Source organism: Periplaneta americana, chromosome 5 (genome assembly GCF_040183065.1).
Source record: "Periplaneta americana isolate PAMFEO1 chromosome 5, P.americana_PAMFEO1_priV1, whole genome shotgun sequence".
Classification (NCBI taxonomy): domain Eukaryota; kingdom Metazoa; phylum Arthropoda; class Insecta; order Blattodea; family Blattidae; genus Periplaneta; species Periplaneta americana.
The window spans coordinates 100,197,140-100,224,940 of NC_091121.1; the positions used below are offsets into that span (position 1 = coordinate 100,197,140).

Sequence of the window (27,801 nt, forward strand, 5' to 3'; positions counted from 1 at the left end):
AAACAATCAAGGCATACGGAGAATTACACACAGTGAGCTGTAATTAAACAGAATAACTTTATCTCCAAAATATGAAAAACACTGCAACGAGCTTGTTTAAGCATGCCAAACTGCATGCACTACTTTATTGAAGAATTAATGCTTGATAGTTTAATATCCTCATTTAATATTCATGGAAGAGCATGGCCATATTTTAAGTGGATAATTTTGCAATTTACATTTCGACCCACAAGCAAAGAGAAGATGCTTGCCTACATGACCGTGCTCTAGACTACTATGTAGTCTAGTTACGAGCGATGGAGGAAGCAAACAGCAAGCAAAACAGACCAGCTGAGTGGAAGCAGAATCGAAATGTTTCACTTCAGTGCCAGACAAATATAGGAAAACTCTCGGACCTATATTTGACTGGCATTTCATGCACGTCCAAAGCAAACAAACCTGTTTCCTGTTATTTACGTCAGCTGTCTGTAAAAAAGTGAAGAAAATAGGTGATATAGAAATATATTGATTTCAAAAAGGAACATTTGGCCATGTAATACAGTTACACTTGTTATGGCATTAAAACAAATCTTCAGATTGTTTAGAACAAAAAAGTATTGAGCACATCTATGTTACAGAATTTTGTGTTAAATGTTGTTCAAGACCATTCTCTATAAATGGAGCATTTAGACTTTAATGCTATAAATTAAAGAGTAATTTTCTATGCTCGTAAGTAGTTCAACAAATATATATATATATATATATATATATATGTATATACTAACATACTAATTTTGTGGTTAGGATGTTATTGTAATTCTCCTCAAAATATGTGATTGGTTCTCAGGCAATAAATTAGTATTAAATTTTAACAAAACTAACATAATCTAAGTCTTATCCAAATTCAAACTTTCAAAATTCAAGCGCAATAATTAATAATAGATTCCTAATAGAAATAATATCAATCAAATTTCTTGGCCTACAAATCGATAATGTGTTAAATTGGAAAATCGTATTAAAGAAATTACTTCTAAACTAAATTCAGCATGTTTTGCTATTAGATATATGCAAGAGATAGTAAATATCAATACCATAAAAACAATATACTTTACATACCTCCACTCATTTGTTTGTAATGAGTTTTGGTATAATATTCTAGGGAAATTCTACAGATAGTAACAATATATTCCTACTACAAAAATAGTAATTAGAATAATAGTAGGTCCCATTAAAAAACTATAAATAATACCCATGATTTTTCACTATATTTTTTCATTAATAACCTTCCTCGTGTGTAATCATGAAAACTTTGTAACTAATTCAACAGTTCATAACATAAACACGCATTCAAAAATGATTTTCATACTCTATCGGCAAGTCTATCGTGCTATCAACAAGGAGTGCGTTATATGGCAGTAACATTTTTTGTGGATATAAAAAGTCAAACTCAAAACATAAGATTATTTAGGGTCAAATTAAAGAAGTATCTAATTTCTCACGTCTTCTATTCCGTAGGTAATAGCGCTGCATGAATGTTTCAGTCTTGTATTAAGTATCGATACTAACCCCTTATGTTGTACTAGTGTATTGTAAAAATCTTGTATATATATTTCAACTAAACTATGACTATAATTAAGATTTTTTTAGTATTATTAAGATTTTTTAGACATGTTCCATATTCTAGCTGTGAAGCGATGTACGAATACCATGGAATGCAAATATATAAAATACAATACAATACAATACAATACAATTGTAGTTAAAAGTAGTGACAGCTAGTTATTATTAAGTATGCACTAATATTTACGTTAATGAAGATTCACTAACCATGATTTAAATTTCACTGCTTGTATATTTTGTGACCTGATAGAGTGTAAGAGGAGGCCCTATGGTATTATTATTATTATTATTATTATTATTATTATTATTATTATTATTATTATTATTATTATGTGTGTGGTAGTTGGGGATTTAGGGTCATATTCATAGACATTCTTAGCGCGGGCTTCTGGTGGATGATCAGCGAACTAACGTTTTTCGTATTCATAAACCAGTGTTAGCGATAAGATACGATATGAATCCTGTACAAGTAATCAGTCGATAGCCGGGACTAGTTTAGCACTCTCGTAGCGCGGGCTAGCGAAATGTCTATGCATAGCACCCTTAATGTTTAGAATAAGAGTATATTTGAGTTTTTATTGTTTTTTTTTTCAAATGTTGCATTAAAGTTTTCATGAAAAATTTAATCAACGTTATTTTTTTATAAATAAACTATAATTCTACATATTAAAGATTATGGAGTATGTTGTTCAATAGGAAAACAATACAGATATAGAAAGTTTCATTAATATCTTAAGTACGTACTTTTTTAGTTATCGTATAAACGCTGTCCAGCTTAACAAATACTCCACAGCTTTTCATAATAAAAAATATTAAGTTTTCAAAAATATTAAAAATAGCTTAGTTATATAAACATAGTATACAGAGTGAGCGGTATGTAATGTCAGTAATTTCAGGGAGTCATTCTTTGAGATATTTTGCTCGTTTTTGCTTCCTTTTCGAGATAAAAATTGTTTTATATGAAATATTTTATAGCGTGTTTTGGGAAAGCCATTGATTAAATTCTCGATATGATCAGTCAAAGTATTATGAAAATAAATGATTAAATGAATTTCAGTTTTGTCCTAAAATGTGCAGAAACTTGATCGGAACAAATGTAACATTTTAAAATTCATTTTCAGAACGAAAAGTTACATTTATTCAGATCAAATTTCTGCATATTTGAAGGATAAAACTAAAATTCTTTCAATAATTTATCATAGGCATATATCATAATATAACGCTGTCTTAAAGTGACTGAGCATATTATGAATTAATTCAATAGCCTTCCCAAAATACGCTTTCAAATGTGTCATATATATTTTTTTTCGAAAAGGAAGCAAAAAGGAGAGAAATTGTACTAAACGTTTTTGTTTGAAATATTTCAAAGAATAATCCCTTGAAATTAATGACATTACTTACAGTTCATTCTGTATATTAACCATGCCAGTTTATATTTACTAAAGACAATAGATGCTGTGGGGAACATCTTGAAATATAGCAAAATTATAGCGGAAGATGCACCCCCTCCCTTGGAAATAAATCGTATAATTCGTGTGAAAGTATAAATAAGATCTCAAGCCTTCTTTTCAGTATTTTATGGACTTGAATGTGATGAAAGTTCAAGGAAACAGGAAATATGAAACATTTATAATAGAATCGTTATCTATTTAAAATCACAAAGACAAATCGTGGCGCTACAGCTCATGAAGGGCCAAGACCGACCAACGGGCTGTTGGCCTCACTTCCACATGCCGAAGCACAGGTGGACGATCATCCAACTAGAATGGAGGTTAGTGTGGTTAGCACGATTTACATGAACATAGCATTTTAAAATAAATCCAGAGTAGCAATGTAGTCAACATATAATTTATGGTTTCGCCCCTGGAGGATTTTGAGCCAAAGATGAACCAGACTGCATTAGATAAGTCCAACATTGCAAACAACACAGACAAAAACAAGGGAGAGACATAATTCCTGTGACAGGGAGAAAGGTCTCTACTTTCCTGCGGAGAAAAGAACTTGAGGCCACAAGAGTCTGAACCGGTGGTTTCCATAAAGAGCTGAAGAGGGTCGCGAAATGTTTTACAAAATAAAATAAATAACACTTTATAAACATAGGCTAAATTTAATTTGCATTTAGAAAACATAAGCATAACAACGTCGAACGTAAAAATAAAAAAGAATGCTTCAGTAATAATAAAGTAAAAAATTATGCGATGAATGGCCTGTTTTCAGGAAGTAGCTTCTCAGACCTGGACTCTATATTGGATACACATACAGACATATCATTTTAAAGTTCAACGGGATTTCTCGCTTTTGTTTTGAAGAATTCGACGAGAAACTTATTTTGCATAAATTTAAGAGCTTCTTTTCCAAGCTAGAGATATTCTTATAATCTGCAAAAAGAAGTCTAGTTACAATATTCCATCAGTAGGTACAAATTTCATATGCTTCTCAGAATTTCAGCCAGTTGAATGCAGTGTTCAAGAACGGGTTCAGTATCCGTCTATGACTGTCGTAATTGTTTCGAGTTTCTTCCGAAAAATACTTCAGAAGTTGTTGTTTGAAATTGTGTAAACTTTTGCATATGCGCAAAGCAAACTCAATAATTTGTCGTTTCATAAGCTCTTTAAACTGGTATAAATTAAATGTCTGTCTATAAAATGATGATCATAAATGAAGTTTCTTTATAAATCTGTTGATTTTATCCCTTGGCTCATATTATGTTAATATCTTGGCCTTGCAAATTACAACGTACTAAAGTCAAAATATCAGCAAGGAAGTCCAGTGTAAGAAGCAAAGAGAATTGAAAAATAAGTCTGCATATTCCGATTTCTCGCCTTGCAGATGTTTGTACATTGAAAGTTCTGCTCTTGACTGGAAAACTCATTTCTTAACACGTTTCCGCATGAAATTGAAATCCAACTTCTTTTTATCTGATGAAGAAGATTTTCATATAACGAACCCATGTCTTCACAAATTTTAATCAAAGCACGAGTTTGCAACGCTCTTTCTTTGATCGAATTTACCACTTTTATGATAGATTTTAAAACATAATCCATTTCAGATGGTAATGATTTTGATGGAAGAACTCGAAGTAAAAAAATCAGTGTGACTATTTGGCATTTTTCATTATCTCTTGTAATCCGAGACCGCTTCGATATTCCATTATTGCCATGGCTCCATCGGTGCATATGCAAATGCATTTAGTCCAGTCAATATGATACTTAATAGTAGCTACTTACTTTGCATGTAAGTGTGGAATATACATTTTCCGCTAGTATTGGCTCTCAATGGTTTACAAAATAAAATATCTTCAGTAACAAAATTTTCTGTACCACATCTTACAAAGAGTACGAATTAAGCATAGTCGGAAATATCTGTGGTATTTGATCAGAACATGACAACCCCAAAACTGGCCTTTTTTAGCTGAGAGCCCAGCCCTATATAAAAAAAAACAGTTCTCTTTCGTTTGGTATAGCCGTGATATCTCCATCTAATCTTATATTATTTTCATTTACATTTGTATGTGAACTAGAATTATGATTTGTATAGGAAAAGTGAAAATAAAAATGCTTGTATCTCAAAACAGGTCTTTTTTTTTTTTTTAATATTTATCATGTTCTGACCAAACACAACAGATAATTTTATATTACTTTCATTTACATTTGTATGTAAACTAGCATTAAGATTTGTATAGGAAAAGTGAAAATAAAAATGCTTGTATCTCAAAACAGATTTTTTTTTTGGATTTATCATGTTTTGACCAAACACCACAGATAATCTTATATTATTTTCATTTACACTTGTATGTAAACTAGCATTATGATTTGTATGTAAACTAGCATTAAGATTTGCATAGGAAAAGTGAAAATAAAAAGGCTTGTATCTCAAAACAGGTTTTTTGGATTTATCATGTTTTGACCAAACACCACAGATAAACTTATATTATTTTCATTTACACTTGTATGTAAACTATCATTATGATTTGTATGTAAACTAGCATTGTGATTTGTATAGGAAAAGTGAAAATAAAAATTCTTGTATTTCAAAACAGGTTTTTTTTTTATCATGTTTCGACCAAACACCACAGATGATCTTATATTATTTTCATTTACACTTGTATGTAAACTAGCATTATGATTTGTATGAAAACTAGCATTGTGATTTGTATAGGAAAAGTGAAAATAAAAATTCTTGTATCTCAAAATAGGTTTTTTTTGGATTTACCATGTTTCGACCAAACACCACAGATAATCTTATATTATTTTCATCTACACTTGTATGTAAACTAGCATTATGATTTGTATAGGAAAAGTGAAAATAAAAATGCTTGTATCTCAAAACAGGTCTTTTTTTTTTAATATTTATCATGTTTTGACCAAACACAACAGATAATTTTATATTACTTTCATTTACATTTGTATGTAAACTAGCATTAAGATTTGTATAGGAAAAGTGAAAATAAAAATGCTTGTATCTCAAAACAGATTTTTTTTTGGATTTATCATGTTTTGACCAAACACCACAGATAATCTTATATTATTTTCATTTACACTTGTATGTAAACTAGCATTATGATTTGTATGTAAACTAGCATTAAGATTTGCATAGGAAATGTGAAAATAAAAAGTCTTGTATCTCAAAACAGGTTTTTTGGATTTATCATGTTTTGACCAAACACCACAGATAAACTTATATTATTTTCATTTACACTTGTATGTAAACTATCATTATGATTTGTATGTAAACTAGCATTGTGATTTGTATAGGAAAAGTGAAAATAAAAATTCTTGTATTTCAAAACAGGTTTTTTTTTTATCATGTTTCGACCAAACACCACAGATGATCTTATATTATTTTCATTTACACTTGTATGTAAACTAGCATTATGATTTGTATGAAAACTAGCATTGTGATTTGTATAGGAAAAGTGAAAATAAAAATTCTTGTATCTCAAAATAGGTTTTTTTTGGATTTACCATGTTTCGACCAAACACCACAGATAATCTTATATTATTTTCATCTACACTTGTATGTAAACTAGCATTATGATTTGTATGTAAACTAGCATTGTGATTTGTATAGGAAAAGTGAAAATGAAAATGCTTGTATCTCAAAATAAGTTTTTTTTTTTTTTTGGATTTATCATGTTTCGACCAAACACCACAGATAATCTTATATTATTTTCATTTACACTTGTATGTAAACTAGCATTATGATTTGTATGTAAACTATGTAGCATTGTGATTTGTATAGCAAAAGTGAAAATGAAAATGCTTGCATCTCAAAACAGGTTTTTTTTTTTTTTTTTTTTTGGATTTATCATGTTTCGACCAAACACCACAGATAATCTTATATTATTTTCATTTACACTTGTATGTAAACTAGCATTATGATTTGTATGTAACCTAGCATTGTGATTTGTATAGGAAAAGTGAAAATGAAAATGCTTGCATCTCAAAACAGGTTTTTTTTGGATTTATCATGTTTCGACCAAACACCACAGATAATCTTATATTATTTTCATTTACACTTGTATGTAAACTAGCATTATGATTTGTATGTAAACTAGCATTATGATTTGCATGTAACCTAGCATTGTGATTTGTATAGGAAAAGTGAAAAAAAAAAATGCTTGTATCTCAAAACAGGCTTTTTGGATTTATCATGTTTTGACTAAACACCACAGATAAACTTATATTATTTTCATTTACACTTGTATGTAAACTAGCATTATGATTTGTATGTAAACTAGCATTATGATTTGCACAGGAAAAGTGAAAATAAAAATGCTTGTATCTCAAAACAGGTTTTTTGGATTTATCATGTTTTGACCAAACACCACAGATAAACTTATATTATTTTCATTTACACTTGTATGTAAACTAGCATTATGATTTGTATGAAAACTAGCATTGTGATTTGTATAGGAAAAGTGAAAATAAAAATTCTTGTATCTAAAAATAGGTTTTTTTTGGATTTACCATGTTTCGACCAAACACCACAGATAATCTTATATTATTTTCATCTACACTTGTATGTAAACTAGCATTATGATTTGTATAGGAAAAGTGAAAATAAAAATGCTTGTATCTCAAAACAGGTCTTTTTTTTTTTAATATTTATCATGTTTTGACCAAACACAACAGATAATTTTATATTACTTTCATTTACATTTGTATGTAAACTAGCATTAAGATTTGTATAGGAAAAGTGAAAATAAAAATGCTTGTATCTCAAAACAGATTTTTTTTTGGATTTATCATGTTTTGACCAAACACCACAGATAATCTTATATTATTTTCATTTACACTTGTATGTAAACTAGCATTATGATTTGTATGTAAACTAGCATTAAGATTTGCATAGGAAATGTGAAAATAAAAAGTCTTGTATCTCAAAACAGGTTTTTTGGATTTATCATGTTTTGACCAAACACCACAGATAAACTTATATTATTTTCATTTACACTTGTATGTAAACTATCATTATGATTTGTATGTAAACTAGCATTGTGATTTGTATAGGAAAAGTGAAAATAAAAATTCTTGTATTTCAAAACAGGTTTTTTTTTTATCATGTTTCGACCAAACACCACAGATGATCTTATATTATTTTCATTTACACTTGTATGTAAACTAGCATTATGATTTGTATGAAAACTAGCATTGTGATTTGTATAGGAAAAGTGAAAATAAAAATTCTTGTATCTCAAAATAGGTTTTTTTTGGATTTACCATGTTTCGACCAAACACCACAGATAATCTTATATTATTTTCATCTACACTTGTATGTAAACTAGCATTATGATTTGTATGTAAACTAGCATTGTGATTTGTATAGGAAAAGTGAAAATGAAAATGCTTGTATCTCAAAATAAGTTTTTTTTTTTTTTTGGATTTATCATGTTTCGACCAAACACCACAGATAATCTTATATTATTTTCATTTACACTTGTATGTAAACTAGCATTATGATTTGTATGTAAACTATGTAGCATTGTGATTTGTATAGCAAAAGTGAAAATGAAAATGCTTGCATCTCAAAACAGGTTTTTTTTTTTTTTTTTTTTTTTTTTTTTTTTTTTTTTGGATTTATCATGTTTCGACCAAACACCACAGATAATCTTATATTATTTTCATTTACACTTGTATGTAAACTAGCATTATGATTTGTATGTAACCTAGCATTGTGATTTGTATAGGAAAAGTGAAAATGAAAATGCTTGCATCTCAAAACAGGGTTTTTTTGGATTTATCATGTTTCGACCAAACACCACAGATAATCTTATATTATTTTCATTTACACTTGTATGTAAACTAGCATTATGATTTGTATGTAAACTAGCATTATGATTTGCATGTAACCTAGCATTGTGATTTGTATAGGAAAAGTGAAAAAAAAAAATGCTTGTATCTCAAAACAGGCTTTTTGGATTTATCATGTTTTGACTAAACACCACAGATAAACTTATATTATTTTCATTTACACTTGTATGTAAACTAGCATTATGATTTGTATGTAAACTAGCATTATGATTTGCACAGGAAAAGTGAAAATAAAAATGCTTGTATCTCAAAACAGGTTTTTTGGATTTATCATGTTTTGACCAAACACCACAGATAAACTTATATTATTTTCATTTACACTTGTATGTAAACTAGCATTATGATTTGTATGTAAACTAGCATTGTGATTTGTATAGGAAAAGTGAAAAAAAAAATGCTTGTATCTCAAAACAGGTTTTTCGGATTTATCATGTTTTGACCAAACACCACAGATAATCTTACAGTATTTTCATTTACACTTGTATGTAAATTAGCATTATGATTTGTATGTAAACTAGTATTGTGATTTGTATGTAAACTAGCATTGTGATTTGTATAGGAAAAGTGAAAATAAAAATGCGTGTATCTCAAAACAAGTTTTTTTGGAATTATCATGTTTTGACCAAACACCACAGATACACACTTCCTAATATTTTCAAGAACTTGCATTCGAATATCTTCAGCCATGTTGCTTATTCTTCTTTGAGTCGTATTATTGGCGAGAAGAATTTTTGAGCCAATTTCTTTTTAAAAATGTATCCATCATTAACAAAATGCATTACAGGATGTATTAGTTGTTTCATTTTTTGTTATTTCACTTGACACTGAAGAATACGGCGCAGATTTTATAAACTATATGTCATCACGCTTCGCTGGTTATATATAGGCTTACTCATAGTTTCCAGAAGTCTCCACTGTCATCTAGCCACGAACAGGTTGCGCTCTCGAACAGGATGGAAAGTCCAGAAGACAAATATAATGAACTTGGAATACTGGGTAACAAATAATGTAAGCATCATTTTCGACTTGTATAGAACTATTGCCGCAGTGTCACGATGTAATACTTTTAGGCCTGAGTACTATAAATTATGTTGGGGAGAGTTGGATAAAACAGGATGGTATGATAAAAGGGGATACCAGACTTATTTCGTTGGAAAGTGCTGAAACTTACCGAATGATGCGAGGACTTTGTTCTTAGACTAGAAGGGGACATTATGCAGCGCTCACATGCAGAACGAACACGTTAATTTTTGTTGTGTAGAGAAAAGTTTAAAATCAGCTGCTTAACTAAATTGTTTCGACTGATTTTAATTGGCACATTCTGGGATTAAATTTGCAGAGTTGAAGAGGTTAGTCTCTTATATAAATAACACATTATTAATCTTTAATTCTTTGTCAAGAAAACCGCTGTAGCTTTTACCGTTTTGTTGTGACGCCATGTTTTTCTTTACAACTCCTATGGCCGGTTTCACCAACCTTCGTTATCATTATAACGTCTCGTTAAATAATTTAATGACACGTTAGTGAGTTTTTGTGTTTCACCAAGTATCATTATTGCTAACGCATCTTTAAATTCATCGTTAATTTATTAGGACCTATTCGTCGCGTTAAAACAGTAACGATGCGTTAAGAAGTCAACAACATGGCGGACGTAATTATTCGATGATGAAGTTCTTTATTTAGAACTTCAACATAACGACGAACTTATATGTTCTAATAACACTCGGAATAATCATTTTGGAGATTTAAGTGATAAAGAATTCCACGAAAGCTACACATTAAGGAAATAAGTAGTAAGAATGATTCTACAAGAAACTGAATACCGGTATATTGTATAGGTTAGAATACGACAGATAGAAATCACTCACTTAACGCCTCTTCAACAGATTCTTCTCGTTTTAAAATAACGTTGCGGGAAGTTTTGAAATAGTAATTGATGATATGAACGGGGTATCAAAAGCTGTATTGTCTAGATATGTGAATAAATTATCACACGTACTATCAACATTACAATAGTCATTATTTCTATAGGCCTAATAAGCTTATAGCTAAATTTTATGTTGTCATAGAGAACATAGATTGTGTACATGTTCCAATCGTATATCCTGGCAGTAATATAGCCAAAAGATTCTGCAATAGAAGATCCTATTTTTCCTTCAATATTCAAACAATTTCATAGGCCTATGTAACGCTCCGCATAGAAAAATTGTAGCTAAACTAGCTCTGAGGTAGTTTCCTTCGTACTCTGCTTATACACCTTGCACATACGAATCTGTGACAGGTTACGTTTGATTAGTTTAGGTTTTTGTTATGCCTTGCATATACGATCAACTGCATTACCACAAAAAATCCCTTATAAGTTCAACGATTTTCACTTCTACCTCAGAACTACCTCAGCGCTAGTTTATTGAAATTGTAATAGGTTACAATACGACAGATAGGAATCACCCACTTAACGCCTCTCCACAGATTCTTCTCGGTTTAAGATAATGTTACGGTCTACACGGATAGCACAACATTCCAAAGGAGGATGCCTTTTAAATGAAAATGGTGCAAAGAGATTTTCTTTTAGGAGACAATGGATACCCCTTAAAATCCAATTTAATGACACCTCTCCTGAATCCTGCCACACAAGCATGGCAAAATTGTCACAGGGTACTAATAAATTTGTATGAAATACAGTGGAAAAGTAGTATGCAATTTATGGTAGAGGCGATTTCCCGTCCTAAATTTAGGCCTAATATAACTGCTTAGAATGCTTTGTATATAATTATGTGTGGCATCAATTTTTAAGCTGTCGACCTTACAGTCCGCTAAATTTTCTCAGATTTCCTTTAGCAGCTACAATTTAACTGCTCTACATTCCTATTATTTACATTTGGAAGCAGCTGTTTTTTATTTTTTTTAATTGCGGTATGACAACATACTGTATTTAGGAAGATGTTCCTAAAATTAAAGCCTCTTACCCGTTTGCCTATGATTGTTTCCTCATGCCAAACAAAGTCAGCCATGATCATATGTAATCAATGAAATTCGCGATTTCGAAGCCATGGTCGTATGAAAAACAAAACTTGCAAGATATAAGTACAAAATCCCCTCGTTAGTAAACGCCTGTTAATTTTAAAGATACGAGGCTTGGTGAAACAGTCAACTTTTAAAGATTCCGTTAAAATTAAACGATCCATTTGTTGACAAGTCGTTGGTGCTGATTTAAAGAAGCTTGGTGAAACCGGCCAGTAGTCGGACAAAACAGGATACCCTATGGTTTGGCAAAACGGGATAGTATCCCGTTTTATCAAACATGCAATGCATATGTGGGATTTCACTTTAAATGCTGAATTGAATATGTTCTCGCTATGACAACCAACAATGACAGTAGTTAGGAAGAAGAGGATGAAGACAACGACGAGGCGTGCATTTATTGTAATCACCTCTTCTCTAATTCAAAATCTGAAGAGGGATGATGAAATACGTGTACTCAATGCCAAGAATGGGCTCATCAGGCGTGCAGTAGTATAGAATCGGAAGACTGCGAATAATTCTACTGTAACTTTTGTAAATGAAAAATTCTGCAATAGGACTATGAATCAATGTCAACAAACAGGATAAACCTTACATAAAATAATTTGATATTCTTCATTTAAGCCCACATACATATTTTAGTACTACTAATACATCAATGGATCAACAGTTGATAAATGTGGTGGTAGGCAGCATGCCATGAAGAGTCCAAGCATTATCATTGCAAGAGGAAGCACTACACTCTATTGAAGTTGCTGGGATAGAGATTTGGTACTCCAGCCAATACTCAATTTCCATTTGGCCATCCACACCATTGCTATAATTTTGTCAACAACTGTTATTTTTTTCAACAACTATTAAAAATAAATACATTTTCATTCCTTAGCTTTCCTTCTTTTTATCTTTTATTGAAGGTCTCGTTGACAGGTGATGCAAAACATTTTTTGGTGTGTTTATTATGCATTTTAATAAAAACACATACTTTTTTCAGTTCCTTAACAATATTTGCTTTATTTTAAATAAGTATCCTGTTTTACCCAACTAGTCGGCCAAAACGGGATACTTGCGCACTTCCCAAGAAAATTGTTTTCCCACTTTAGCTATATCATTAGAAGTGAAAATCAAAATGTATTATGAAAGTACATAGAATAGTGGATTCATAAGTAAAAATTGAATTGTTTCCTATCACTTTAACAGGAAATATACCAGATTCCATGTTAAGTATCCCGTTTTGACCAACTGTCCCCTACTCGTGTACGTAATAATTCGTGTCATTGTTGCATCGTATTCGGTACTTCTAGTTCGGTCGTTTTTTTGGGTGGTAACCACAAGTTTTGAATAACATTACAATTGTTTTAGATTTTACAGGGATTTGTATTTCTCAAATGGTGTTAAGTACTAACGACGTCTGTCTGTGAAACGTAATGTAGTTGTTTGTGAAGTCAATGTCACTTAAAAAGTTTCTATTCATTTACATGCAAGTGCTTTCAAGCAATACTTATTTCAGTATAATAATATAATTATGCTTGTCTTTATTCGATTACTCGATCAAATTATTCCATCCGTCATTGATTCACGCGATCGTAATAATATTATCTACAAAAGAAACATCTGAGAAATGAATCCTATAGATTCAAAATCGCTGATCCACTTTCACAAATTAAAGAATTTTGACGAAAACTGGTGGAAACCTAACAGTGACCTTTAATAAACTTTTTGCTTCAAATTTAGTGGCTTTTTAATTATATATATAAATCATTAGAATTCATTCTTAGCAAGCAATATGAGGGCATAATTCAATTCTGAATAAAATGGTCTTTAGGGGGTTTTGAATCTAGAGGATTCAAATAAGAAGTAGAATAACTACAAATTAAATTAGCAACAAAAAGTTTCATTTAATTAAATATAACCCGCACGGAATATTTTTGTAATTTTTAGGCTAATTGATTCATAGTTGTAAGAAAACATGATACGAAAGTATATAGGGTGGAAGTGAAATAATCCTGCAGATTGAAAAGGACGATAGGGTACACTTAAATGAATAAAAAAATTATATTACATTTTGTGGTTAAATGCACGGTTAATTAGAAAATTGAGTTAGAAGTTTCAGCAGCCTGGCAACATCGTCGCTATTACACTCTTATTTCTTCTCGTAATACAGATGTAAGAGTTCAACGAAATCAGGTCTGTCTTCCTAGATAAACTACCTCTCATATCCCTTTCTGGCTTAGACGTTGCAATCTGTTCGCACTGTTCAGTGGCTTGAAATTAGTGTTTTTTTAATAAATTTATACGAAAACCGTTCATGCTTTTGAAATACGCCAGATGATGATTCTTTATTAAATTTTCTATCGATATGGACAAAAATCATGATCTTACTCGCAATAGTTTTCGAATAAGAGAGTGCTAAGAATTTTGAAACAAAAAAAAAAATAACATTTTTTTTTTCTGAGAAAACTATGAACTTTCCACCAATATGGTATTATACTTTTTTGTTGCATGCAACATGAGCAGGGTTATTTCACTTCCACCATGTATATACACATAATTAACGTTTCTAACTTTCTAAACTGCGCTCGGTACGAGATTGTATTACGTGCGGAATGCAGTAGTTGGTAAACCGACTGCCTAGGTTCATCTCCCAGGATACCGTACAAATTCCGTGAAGTTGTCCAAGAAGAGGTCTGGGAAGAATTCGGCTACAAGGCTGCAATAATTCGATTCTTGCCTGGACAAATGAGATGACAACAGCCGTGGAAGGTCGCTGAATCCGATATCAAATATGTTGATTGAAAGAGTCAGTTAAGAACCACATAACACATTTTATTTCCTACACTGATATGTTCAACTTCTCCGTAGATTAGAGACAAATAAGATATTTTTTTCTAGTATCTAGCCGACAGGCATGCATACCTACAAAAAGCCCGCTCTACCGCCTGGACTTTTACTACGATACAAAAGAGAGAGGTTCATTTTCCTTGTTGGCTATGTTTCAGAACGCTTATTTCGGAAGATATCGGACACACTATTTCCTTCTGGCTACATCTCTGGCAAGAATAATGCACACAAAGGAGACAATGGTTGGCAGTGACACAAACCGCTTTTCTGAGTTTTGTAGTTGAAAGCCTGAAAGATGAGATAATATGTTTAATGTTTCAACTTCAAAGATTTAGACCCCAGACTTGTTTTCACTTCAACAAAATGTCTCTTACCATCTGGTGGTTATGGAGCGACCAACGATTAATTATAATCGTAACATTTTGAACGTCTATAAGATTTGGGGGATTATTTAAACCTATAGACGTAAGTGACGTATTGTTTCTTGAAATGCACAACACGCACTTTCAATGAAGAAAGCCAGTATAAATATCCTGAGCCAATTACGCTTACATGCATGGTTACCCACAGACTCCAATAATCCAATCTATTAACAAGCATAAAGATAATATTAAAATGGATTTGAGGGAGGTGGGGTATGATGATAGAGACTGGCTTAATCTTGCACAGGATAGGGACCGATGGCGGGCTTATGTGAGGGCGGCAATGAACCTTCGGGTTCCTTAAAAGCCATTTGTAAGTAAGTAAGTAAGGATGATAGGATAATTCAAAGTATAATAAATTGTGGAACAAAGATTTTTTTGTCTATATTGGTTCATATGGTATTATTTTTCATGTAATATAAATTAAAAAAAAAAGGTCGTTCTAGGACTGACTTGAATAAGTCACAGTTTTATTTAATTTTCAGTATTAGGTTGTTTGTGGACAGTAAATTACATTTCATTTTATTATTTCCAGATTAACCCGAATCGTAGATATTAAGTATGAACAAACTCCATCCTGCAGGTTAGGAGAAAATGTTTTACGCAAACGGACAAATGAATGCACGTAAACAACGGCATATCAAGAATAACCTTTTCACTAGTACAGCTCATGCATTTTGTCCAGACACTCCCCCACTCTTCCTACAGAGCTGCGCACGAGATCGGATGAGTCTACTTATGAATTATAGGGGAATGGGTTAGTCTTTGCCTTGAACTCGGTAGACACACGCCCGACCTTCCCTTCTACTTTTACCCCCTTCACAGAAACGTTGTTCCCCTGCTGCACATCGCGAGTATCTTGACAAAATGCATGAGCTGTAACAGTGATGTTGAAAACATCAGTTTTAATTAAAATATCGATACCGATTTAAAATAAACGTGAACAATGTATTTAAGATAAGTGAAATGCTGCACATAAAGCTCATATAATAAATTACACATGTAAAAGGAGGAATCGTCAACATTGCTGTCGTGACCTTCACAGTATCCGAATGCTCTGATTGGCTAGTTGGCAGGGGAGACGATGTCAGCGTAAGCTCATTTCACCCGTGCTCTTAACAACGATAAACGGTTTTGTTTTGTATTTGTGGACGAAAGTTGTGCTAAAGTTTTACATCGCATTTACCGTGCTCGTAACAGCTATACATATTTATAACCGACTTTAACATGTAGTCCTAATAACATGAATGACATCTTGTGAACATAGCTTTTCTCTTCTGTTTGGACATCCTATAGTCAGATTTAGAATATACTACAATATTATGCGTCTAAGGAACGAACCTTATCGCAAGTTGGTCGCTGCTCTCGGTTTGTAATAGGCCTATCAATTTGTGGTTATATTACATGCCTTATAACTTTCCTGTATAATGCACGAGTGATCGGAAATTTAATTAGCCGACGATTTCTGTCCAATAATCTCTCGGAATTAGAGATTACAACATAACTAACTTTTAATGCTATGTATTCGTCCCATTGCTATAATAATAATAATAATAATAATAATAATAATAATAATAATAATAATAATAATAATAATAATAATAATACTATGATTTATGTTATATAACGCTTCCACCCTTTTTCATTGTATCACGAAATATTGACGTGTTGTTTTCATGGGGAATTCCTTTCACTGACAATGAAGCACACAAGTAAACCTACGTATAATGCGACCAAGAGTCCAATCGCATCGACGAAATACTGAACATCTTACGTCATCCTTGAAAATATGAGAGCATTAACATCAGATCTCCTAACTCCAACCTATGAGAGATGAAATACGAGGGATAGAAGTTTCATAGGATATACAGGGTGATTCACGAGGATTTACCGTCCTTTACGGAGCTTATTTCCAAAGACTTCTGAGCGAAAAATGTCATATAAACATGGGTCCTATTCTGAATATTTACAGAGTTACGTTTCGTTATTGGAACGCATTGCTGTGAACGCGTGATCTTGGTCAGCGTGCAATCAGCAGCCAGCGCGAGCGCTACGGAAATACAAAGATAGCCGTATGCAGTTAACACGTAGAGCGACGAGTGCCGTTCACAAGCGTGCGGCCAAGTGTACTCAAGCGGACGGCGATATTTTTTAAAATGTGTTGTAAACTCTCCAAGACTGTAAATTAGGATGCAAAATTGGACTGCAAATAATTAAGTCGGTGGAAGTGGTATGATTTGTAGACTAATAACTGTTGTGATAAGTGCGTAAGAATAATGTAATTTTCTAGTTAAAAAAAGAAAAACGAAGCAACTAAGGAGTTCACAGTACATTTTTAGCTTCATAATACTTGCCAATTAAAGAAATGATACTTCTGAATGGTTCATTCTCTATTTGTATTATTCTTTTGCCTTCAAACTAAAGAAAAAAAGATATTTTACAAACAACTTTAAATTAGTGTAACTCTGAAAATATTGAGAATAGGAACTATATTTATGTGACATTTTTTGCTCAAAATGTCTTCAGAAATAAGCTCCGTAAAGGACGGTAAATCCTCGTGAATCACCCTGTATATGTAATAATAATAATAATAATAATATTATTATTATTATTATTATTATTATTATTATTATTATTATTATTTGATTTTCAAGGATGACGTAAGATGTTCAGTATTTCGTCGATACGTTGTACGCTTGGTCACATTATACGTAGGTTTATTTGTGTGCTTCATTGTCAGTGAAAGGAATGATATTTCGTGATGCAATGAAAAAGGGTGGAAGCGTTATATAACATAGGGTATAGTAAGGTTACTACATATTACATGGCAACACTGTATGTCAAATTACGGAAAATAATTGAAAGGTAGAAGAGAAACGAAAAGTTATAGAATCATGTACAGTAGCATAAATAGAAGTAGAGGTAGGACTAAGATTTGCAAGCATAAGACCAAAATATGTCATAATGAATTAGAGATATTAAATACTGCGGTGCAAGAATATATGAATTAATTTATATAAAAAAAGATAGCTGTCATAGATATATGGAGGAAGTGACACTGAATCAAACAATTTTTAACTTTAACAAAATTAACACTCCAACAAGAATGGTTATTCAGCAAAATTAAGACTTCAACAAGAATGGTTATATTTTGTAAAATTAAACAAAACATGATATTCTACGTTACAAAATTAAGATTACCGTCACGACAAATTCTCGTCCTCATTTCGACAAACAATATCTTGCGGTCACCAACTTTATCGACGCTAAATAATCAGTAATTGATACAGCATCGTTCAATAGCGGAATTAAAGGATACTGTGATGACATTTTAATTCTATATCAATAAGGAATAAAACAATAGAAACAATTTCGAAAGTTCTTTTTTAATGCCATCAGGCTGTCTTCTCTCCTGGCAGAGACTTAGGTGTAACCCACTTCTGAGGTTGGGGCGCCTGGAAGTCGGAGTTACATTAACCCGATGATATATGATGATTATAATTATGTGGTGCCAGGAGAGGTCTTAAATCTGAACTTAACCTAAATTTCGGACCTTGGACGAACACAAGAATAACTTCCTTCAAGGAAAAATTCTTGTGTTCTAATCGGAAATCGAAGCTCATGAACTGTAGCCAGAAGCTCTGACCATTACACCATGAGGCTGGCCGGAAAAATGACTATGTAGATTCTAAACGAGGAAACACAAGAATTCAAGGAACAGACGAATATTTAGGAAAATAAAATGTTCTCACAAAAAATTACGAGAACATCAAGTAAATTATACAAGGGAAGATTCAAGTTTATCAAAGGCGTTTTCCAATTATATCCATTAACAAATCGAATATAAACGAACAGAAAAATGAGGAAAACACGTCATAGAGAATCATAACTCTTATATTGGAACTGGACGTACATAAAACAAACCCAATACAGTCAAAACATATAAAAATAAATAAAAGAATTATCCAATGTACAGTAGGTTGGACAGGTATGCAAGCTATAATCTTTTCGCTGTAAGAAAAATCCTGATGTAAACAATAGCACGTGACTGAAGTGAGGCTTCATTGGCCACTGTTTAGTGCCATAGATTCTCAGTATGTGTTTCCGCCTACTGTTGTACATTCTGTTTCATGTTAAACATTTCCCGTTACTCGTCAAGTAGGTCTAACCTCACTACTATGCATTCGTTTACTTAGGAAAAATTTATTTTATAATTACTGTAATTAAATTATTTTTAAGTCTTATGTCTTCACAATGGACAGTTGAGATTGCAAAAGCCATACTTCAGTACCACGTGCTTACGTGAACAACTACGAGCTCAAGTGACGCCAGCTTGTTACAAGAACAGACTACCTCGGTATTACTGTTTGTATTCATCCGCGTTCATAATGCATAACAAAATATAAAAGTAGCTTTTCTTTTACATAGCGTTTTACATATGAGTAAAGTTAAATGTTTCATCGTATTTAACAACTAGAATTCAATGTTTTATTTTCAATTAATACAAGATTGTGGTTTCCAAATACGAACTATATTTTCCTGCGTCATGTGAGTGTTTCGACTGGGAGCCAATCACGGGTATGACAGCAACGTGCTCATGTTTACATTAGGATTTTTCTTACAGCGAAAACAGTATAGAAAGTTATCTGATTCACCCATGCGCATAAGAGTCTGTTTCCTATCACTACCTCATAAACCCGCGTCCATGAAAGAATTGCTAACTCATTGTGTTCGCAGTGTTCATATAATACATAAATGTTGTATTGGAAGGTCAAGCCTATCCCAAATAGCAGTCTTTCCCAGCACGCTGTGTGGCTGTAAAGTTTGTGGCATGAAACAAAAATACAAAGAACAGATTGAAAACAATTGAAAAGAATTTTTCAGAAAAAGTAACATATTGTCTATGAATAGCACCCTTAGGGCCATATTTATAGACATTCTTAGCGCAGGCTTCCGGTGGACGATCAGCGAACTAACGTTTTTCGTATTCATAAACCAGTTTTAGCGATATGATAATATGATATGAATCCTCTACAAGTAACCAGTCGATAGCTGGGGCTAGTTTAGCACGCTCGTAGCGCGGGCTAGCGAAATTTCTTTGCATAGCACCCTTAGGGCCTTATTCAAAGACATTCTTAGCGCGGGCTTCCGGTGGATGATCAGCGAACTAACGTTTTTCGTATTCATAAACCAGTGTTAGCGATATGATAATATGATATGAATCCTGTACAAGTAACCAGTCGATAGCCGGGGCTAGTTTAGCACGCTCGTAACGCGGGCTAGCGAAATGTCTATGCATAGCACCCTTAGGACCGTATTCAAAGACATTCTTAGCGCGGGCTTCCGGTGGATGATCAGCGAACTAACGTTTTTCGTATTCATAAACCAGTGTTAGCGATATGATAATATGATATGAATCCTGTACAAGTAACCAGTCGATAGCCGGAGCTAGTTTAGCACGCTCGTAGCGCGGGCTAGCGAAATGACTACGAATAAAAGCATTTGGATGTAACACGTTTTAAGAGTGAAGAAAAACAAAATATCAATGATGATGTGATGTTATCATAAAGAAGAAGAACAGCGGAAGTATCCTACCACTTTGTAGGATGCTCTGTTATAAAATATTTTAAAAAACATAAACTTTCTGAATAGGCATTAGAGGCTTTAATGTGGTATGCAACATAAATTGAATTTTATTAACATAAGAATGAAATTAAATGTAAAGTAAAATGGTTATTAGTCATAACTAAAATAAGTTAATATTCACATGCTTGATGCAAACATTTTATAATTTTATCATGCAAAGAAATATTTAACATCAGTTATAAAAATGAGAATTTAAATTAGATGTTGGTCTCTTTTTTTAGTGTTTCATTCACGTTAGGAATCATTCCATTATTCTGTCTAAAAATTTCATCCTTACACACTATAGAGTCACATGTCGAGACTCCGTGACGTGGGATCATCACGACGCCTGGACTCCATTCCGATCACATACATATCAGATTGGTCATTCCTATGTTATGAAATGGCAACATGTAAAAGAGAACAATCACTAGGATCTCCACGGTCGAAAATGAATTTTTCGCTCTACAGAAGTACTGTTGCAAGCTACTGCTCCATGCAATTTCATCAAGGTTATAACGTGACTTCTTTTGCAGTCGCTAGATGGCAGAATAGTGAAATTTATAAATGTTGTTGTCTTGAAAGTGCATTAGGCTGATCAATGTTATATATGATCAGGGTCTCCACCTAAGAATATACAGAATGTCACATTAATAACTCACAACCACCTCATTTCCAAGGCGGAAATCGAACTAACGATCTATATTTAAATCGTGCTTCAGCCTATGTGGACATCACGACTTAGGTATAAAATATAAAAAGGTAAAGTCAACCTCATTACAGGTCGAATCGGCCAAGAGTGTAGCGGAAGATTAAGATTCTTGTCTTTACAATTAGCACTAATGGCAGTAGGGATGTCAGTCGTACAAGCCCACCGCTTTTGCCCCGAAGGAAATTCTCTCTTGGTAGTCATTTCTGTTAGAGCTCAGTAAATACAAGGGTCATGTAAGGCCGGAAGGATTAGGTGAATTGAGAAAATCGATGATCTCATCGGAAATCGAACCCACCACCTTCCGACTTTCCAGTGTTACACCTTAACCGCAACTATACAACGGCCCCAAGATATAAAATATATTAACACAAAATTTAAATTTTGCAACATATATTAGTTTTGTTAGCATTTCTTTTTGTACTCTGGTCTGGTATATCTCAATTTCATTCCGAAAATAGAATTCATCAAAAATTTGTCTACGGTTACTTATACACGAAATACACTGTAGCAACCTATTGGCGCATACTCCTCTGTACAAGCTCGGATTTGTGCAAATGCGTTGTTGACTTTGTTCTTGTCCACTGAACAGATAATCCAATATCATACTTTTCACAGCAAAACAGGCATATCTCCAAATTATCAAATTTTGTATTATAAACTATTACGAGTACGTATATTTCTTGAATTGTATCTCAATATTTTAAGCAGGTAGCGCACTTTCGTTCCCAAACATACAGCAGATCGAGTAGTTTCTTCTGGTAGCTACATCTATTACGTCACGTGGAAGCGTAAGCAAGGTCGAATTGCAAGCAGTTACGCATGGGGTCATTAAATAATAATGATGTACTGTAATGTATTATAAATATGCCCCTGTAACGTCATATGACGTAGACAGAACATTTTCTTAGTTTAAACTAATTTTATGTGATGTTCGTAAAAGATTAGCATTTCATGACCTCAGAATATATGTTTTCGTTCACTGCAACGGGATAGGTTTTGGTAAACGAATTATTTGTATATACTGCGTAAAATATAAATATTGATAACTTGTATATTGATTTTTGTTATTATTATTATTATTATATTATTATTATACATTAAATCATTATTATTTAATAACCCCAAGCGTACCTGCTTGCAATTCGACCGTGCTTATGCATCCACATGACGTAATAGATGTCGTTACCAGAAGAAATTACTCGATCCACTGTACGTTTGGGAACAAAAATGTGCTGCCTGATTATAAGAAATTTTCGAAATTATCAATGCTGTAAATCTATGAAATAGTATTCTGTTTTACCTGCCATCCTGTTTTCATATTATACAGCGTCCTCTTATACGTTTCTCTCGCATTTTCTTTGAGGTTATGTCGATGAATCTCTATCACTTGCTGCTTTTGGTTCACTGATATTAACTCCTTCATATTCATCGAAGTAGACCTAACACTTGTGTATGCACTTGGTGATCACTTTCGTCGAAGCACTGAGGGATAGTGTCTTATTTTGATCATCCTCTTACACTGATAATTTATTTCTTTAAAAAATCATTCACTTGTATAGAATTATAATAAATATCGGCACTGGAAATCACCAAATAGAACTACGCACACTCTAACACAAAAAACAATACACTACAGCACTGAACACTTCTATTCGATAGAAACTACCGATCTCCATGAAACAATAGCTAGAGGCCTGTTATTATTACTGTTATTTTGTTGTCATGGGTCGAAGATTCACTGATGCAGATGAGTTCACATTCCTCAGAAGATAGAACCTCCCTCGATAGATACTGTAGAACAAATTGAGAACTGGAATATGTATTATTTTCTAAATTTTTTCTGTCCTGAAAGTTATCATTATATGATTTAGAACAAAGAGAAGAACTTGTAATTATTATTTCGGAGTTGTGTTTCAGACGATCACTTTATCGGCAGTACACTAATATGGTGAAGCTTCTATCGAGGGCACAGAAATTCAAATATTTCAAACAAACAATTGTTTGTAGATCATTTCAATTGTGGCAGCCAGTTTCGTTAAGCACAATACAGACGTAGAATTAGTTCCATAACTTCATGTTGCGAAATGCGAGTTGAAAACGCTGATCTGCACAAACTGTCGTGTAAAAATTGAAATTGGCTTGAATGTAGTTTTTTGCTAGTTCCACGTAACATAGGTGCTTAAAACTGACAGCGTATTATAAGGTTATAGTATTCTGACACCTGCAGTATTAACACATAACCCTGTTAAATTCAGTGTGGACTGCGCTGCCGACAGGTACGACGTCACACACAGCGCGTTAGCGTGCTATCCGAACCGTGGACCGCGTGCAACTAATCTCCAGCAGATCTGACCGTCCTTCCCCTCGACATGTCGTGTTACTAGATCATATCCACTACCACAGATTACATTAATTGTATCTGACGTAGGTAGCACTGTTTCGTTGTAAGTTTTCGTCCTTTGCTATTAGGAGAAATTGTAGGTGGACTTTTTTCATGTAAGGTCAAAACAATCTACAACCCACCCGTATTTTTTCAAAGCAAACAGAGCGCCTCGTAAAGGGTACGGCTTCTTCAGAACTCTTGGAATTATGCATTTCACTGATATGAAATATTGATTTTTCGTAACGTCGAAGTAAAGTAAACCATTTAGTCATGACAGAGATAAAGTAACATGCAAAGTATCATAAACTACAGCTTATTTGTTCGTAATATATTGCTTTGCTGAACAGCGTGCTTTTATTCGTTTCCTGTTTTAATATTCCGAACGTGTAGCACGCAACGGTTAAGGGGTAATATTCATGATGTGTGTAAGTCATATTCGAATCCTTATTGGAACATGAATGTTTTTCCGTTGTCACTGTAATGTCATCTAATACATTTTGTGAAGGCCTGGCGTCCCTGCGTCACAAGTCGCACATTCGTTGCACGGACATAAGGCATGAAAATGCAACTCTGTTAATCGCAAAGCGCCTTGCCGGCAGAACGGTATGTCTTCATCTTCCTACGATGTTTGAGTGATTATGGAGGCTCTATTGTCCTGCTCAGAGAATCCATTAAAACACAGTAGGAAAAAAAAACAATTCTTTTCCTGTTAGAGCAAAATAATTTAAGTTGGTATGGCATTTCCTTGTATTACTACACCGGAAGGGGTGGGAGGATGGAACTAATAGCAAAAAAAGGAAAAAGACAACAAAATAATTCAGATCTTACCTAACAACACCAGAGCAGTCGATGTAAAAGGGAACATAGAGTAGAAAAATGGGCCAATGAAAGAAATAGCAGTCGATGTAAAAGGGAACATAGAGTAGAAAAATGGGCCAATGAAAGAAATAGCAGTCGATGTAAAAGGGAACATAGAGTAGAAAAATGGGCCAATGAAAGAAATAGCAGTCGATGTAAAAGGCAACATAGGGTAGAAAAATGGGCGAATGAAAGAAATAGCAGTCTATGTAAAAGGGAACATAGAGTAGAAAAATGGGCCAATGAAAGAAACAGCAGTCGATGTAAAAGGGAACATAGAGTAGAAAAATGGGCCAATGAAAGAAATAGCAGTCGATGTAAAAGGCAACATAGGGTAGAAAAATGGGCGAATGAAAGAAATAGCAGTCTATGTAAAAGGGAACATAGAGTAGAAAAATGGGCCAATGAAAGAAATAGCAGTCGATGTAAAAGGGAACATAGAGTAGAAAAATGGGCCAATGAAAGAAATAGCAGTCGATGTAAAAGGCAACATAGGGTAGAAAAATGGGCGAATGAAAGAAATAGCAGTCTATGTAAAAGGGAACATACAGTAGAAAAATGGGCCAAACGAAAGAAATAGCAGTCTATGTAAAAGGGAACATACAGTAGAAAAATGGGCCAATGAAAGTCATAGCAGTTTATGTAAAAGGGAACATAGAGTAGAAAAATGGGCCAATGAAAGAAATAAAACTTATATTGGTTTACAATAAAATTGTTTTAAATATTATTAAATATTAATTTGTTCATAGTGTTCTGCCCAAGGACAGGTATTTCACTCCAAACCCAGCACGTTCCAATATTTCCTATGTTCTGCCTTCTTCTATGTCTCCGCATATGATCCATATATCTAAATATCGTCTATCATCTGGTATCTTCTTCTGCCCCGAACTTTTCTCCCGTTCACCATTCCTTCCAGTGCATCCTTCAGCAGACAATTTCTTCTCAGTGAGTGACTCAACCAATTTCATTTTCTCTTCCTGATTAATTTCATCATCATTCTTTCTTCACCCACTCTTTCCAACACAGCTTTATTTCTTATTCTGTCTCTTCATTTCACACGCTCCATTCTTCTACATATCCACATTTCAAATGCAAATGTTTTTATTCGCCTCTCTTCATTCCGTCGTAATATCCATGTTTTTGCCCCATACAATGCCACACTCCACACAAAGCACTTCCTTAGTTCTTTTTCCAGAGGTTCACAGAAGATGATTCTTTTTCTATTAAAAGTTTCCATTGACATTGCTATCCTCCTTTCGACTTCCTGGCAGTAGCTCATGTTACTGTTTGTAGCACAACCCAAGTATTTGAAGCTGTCCAGTTGTTCTACTGCCGCGTTTCGAATTCGCACGTTTCCCTTCTTTATTTTTATTCCGATAACCTTGTTATTCGTCTTGTTTGCATTAATTTATCTTCTTCCCATGCTGTTATTTACCTTCAGTAGCATATCGCTTGATATCACCTCTTCTTCTGCTAAGAACGTCATATCATCAGCAAATCTTATGCACTTTATTCTTCTTTCTCCAACTACCACCCCTCCCATGTTCTGAAAACAGTTCTTCACTAAAACCTCCAAGTCAATGTTGAACAGGGTAGGTGATAAAGGACATCCTTGTCGTACTCCTCTCCATATTTCACTTCCTTCTGACTTTATTTATATAGTATTAATTTAAAAAATTTAATACAGTTATGTACAATATGGCGAATATGAATAGGTAACTAGCCTTTGTGTAAATTCATCACTTAAAGTGTTTTTTGTGTAATGATACTATTTAGTTAAAAAAAAGTCTGAAATACCCGGGGAGGGGCATCCTAGAATCCGAGGGAAATTTCCTCCCGGGCCACACTTTGAATTCATTCCTGCTCGTGGAGCAAGTCTGTTTTTGGAGATAAATGTAAACACAATTTTACAGTGCGGCATTCCCAGATAAATTGACTCCTAGTACTGAATATGAACAAAATATAGCTAACGATTTAAAATAAAACAAATCCTCTAAAAATATAGACGGTATTCTATTAGTCCCCCTTGAGAGGAGCACGAGCTGGGGACTGGCCTTGCAAGTAGACCGGTTGGGGCGGGTCCATTGTACTACCCGCTACAGATTCTTCTGCGGGCAGCCTCCTAAATCCCTTACAGCTTAAAGAATCTGTTTATCTTTCCGTATAGGCATCATCGCGATTCCTCAACCCCAGGTCTCAAGAACTATCATGAGCCCAGGGGAGAGACCAAGGTACATAGCACTACCACCAGCAACTAGTGACCACATACCACGGGATTCAAGTTCGGTAGCGACTCGCAGTCGACTCTACATCGAAACAAATCCGAAATTTTAGGAAGAAACGAAGATAATATTTGATATTTATTACTATGTCACTGAGTCCAAAAGACTATCGACAGAGTCAAGAGGAAAAATTATAACAATATTAAAACACTACTATATTACCTGAATCATAATATTCATTAATGTTATAAAATTCTTTCTGGGTCAGCCAATCTGAGACAAGTCGTTTAACGGCATTCTTTTCAAAATAAAACAATTCACTATGCAGCTTATTGCAAATTTTAAAGAGCACTGATCGAATAATTATTATCTTTGACAGTCTGTATTTAGGAATGTCAAAGTAATCCTTTTTCATAAGATCATAAGAATGTGAACAGTTAAAGGGGAACAACTTACAAAACTCCGTTGGCCTGCGCATGCGTCAATCTTAAAGAGTGACACAATATACTATTTACTTTCTCCTTCCTAATTGTCAGCCAATAGTAGCGCGTACTGATAGCAGTGATGCGTCAGATGACTTGTCCATCTGCAGCGACAATAGTTCAGATTAATGGAGAGAAACTCCAGACTCCGCCTCCAGCATAGCGGTAAGGTTTAGTAACCTCCTACAACGGAGTTTTGCCAGTTGTGGACCTATTGTAGCCTCAATAGAATTTACCATCTCATAGCCATACATAACTGTTTCAAAGATATATAATCCAGTTATAGTCATAATTTTTTCTTTTATAAATAATGGTTTACTTGAGCA

General features: G+C 33.4%; 1 protein-coding gene across 5 annotated transcripts in view; it reads right to left on the reverse strand.

Moving 5' to 3' along the window:
* The window catches only part of Mctp (multiple C2 domain and transmembrane region protein), a 1,238,231-nt gene that overhangs the window by 175,208 nt on the left and 1,035,222 nt on the right, over nucleotides 1-27,801 (reverse strand). For 4 of the 5 annotated variants that reach the window (XM_069826339.1, XM_069826343.1, XM_069826340.1 and 1 more), the window contains one exon: nucleotides 439-465. The exons of the other annotated variant lie outside the window; for it this stretch is intronic. In XM_069826339.1, the coding sequence (XP_069682440.1) occupies nucleotides 439-465 (27 nt within the window). The remainder of the gene's footprint in view (nucleotides 1-438; nucleotides 466-27,801) is intronic. 5 annotated transcript variants of the gene reach the window in all.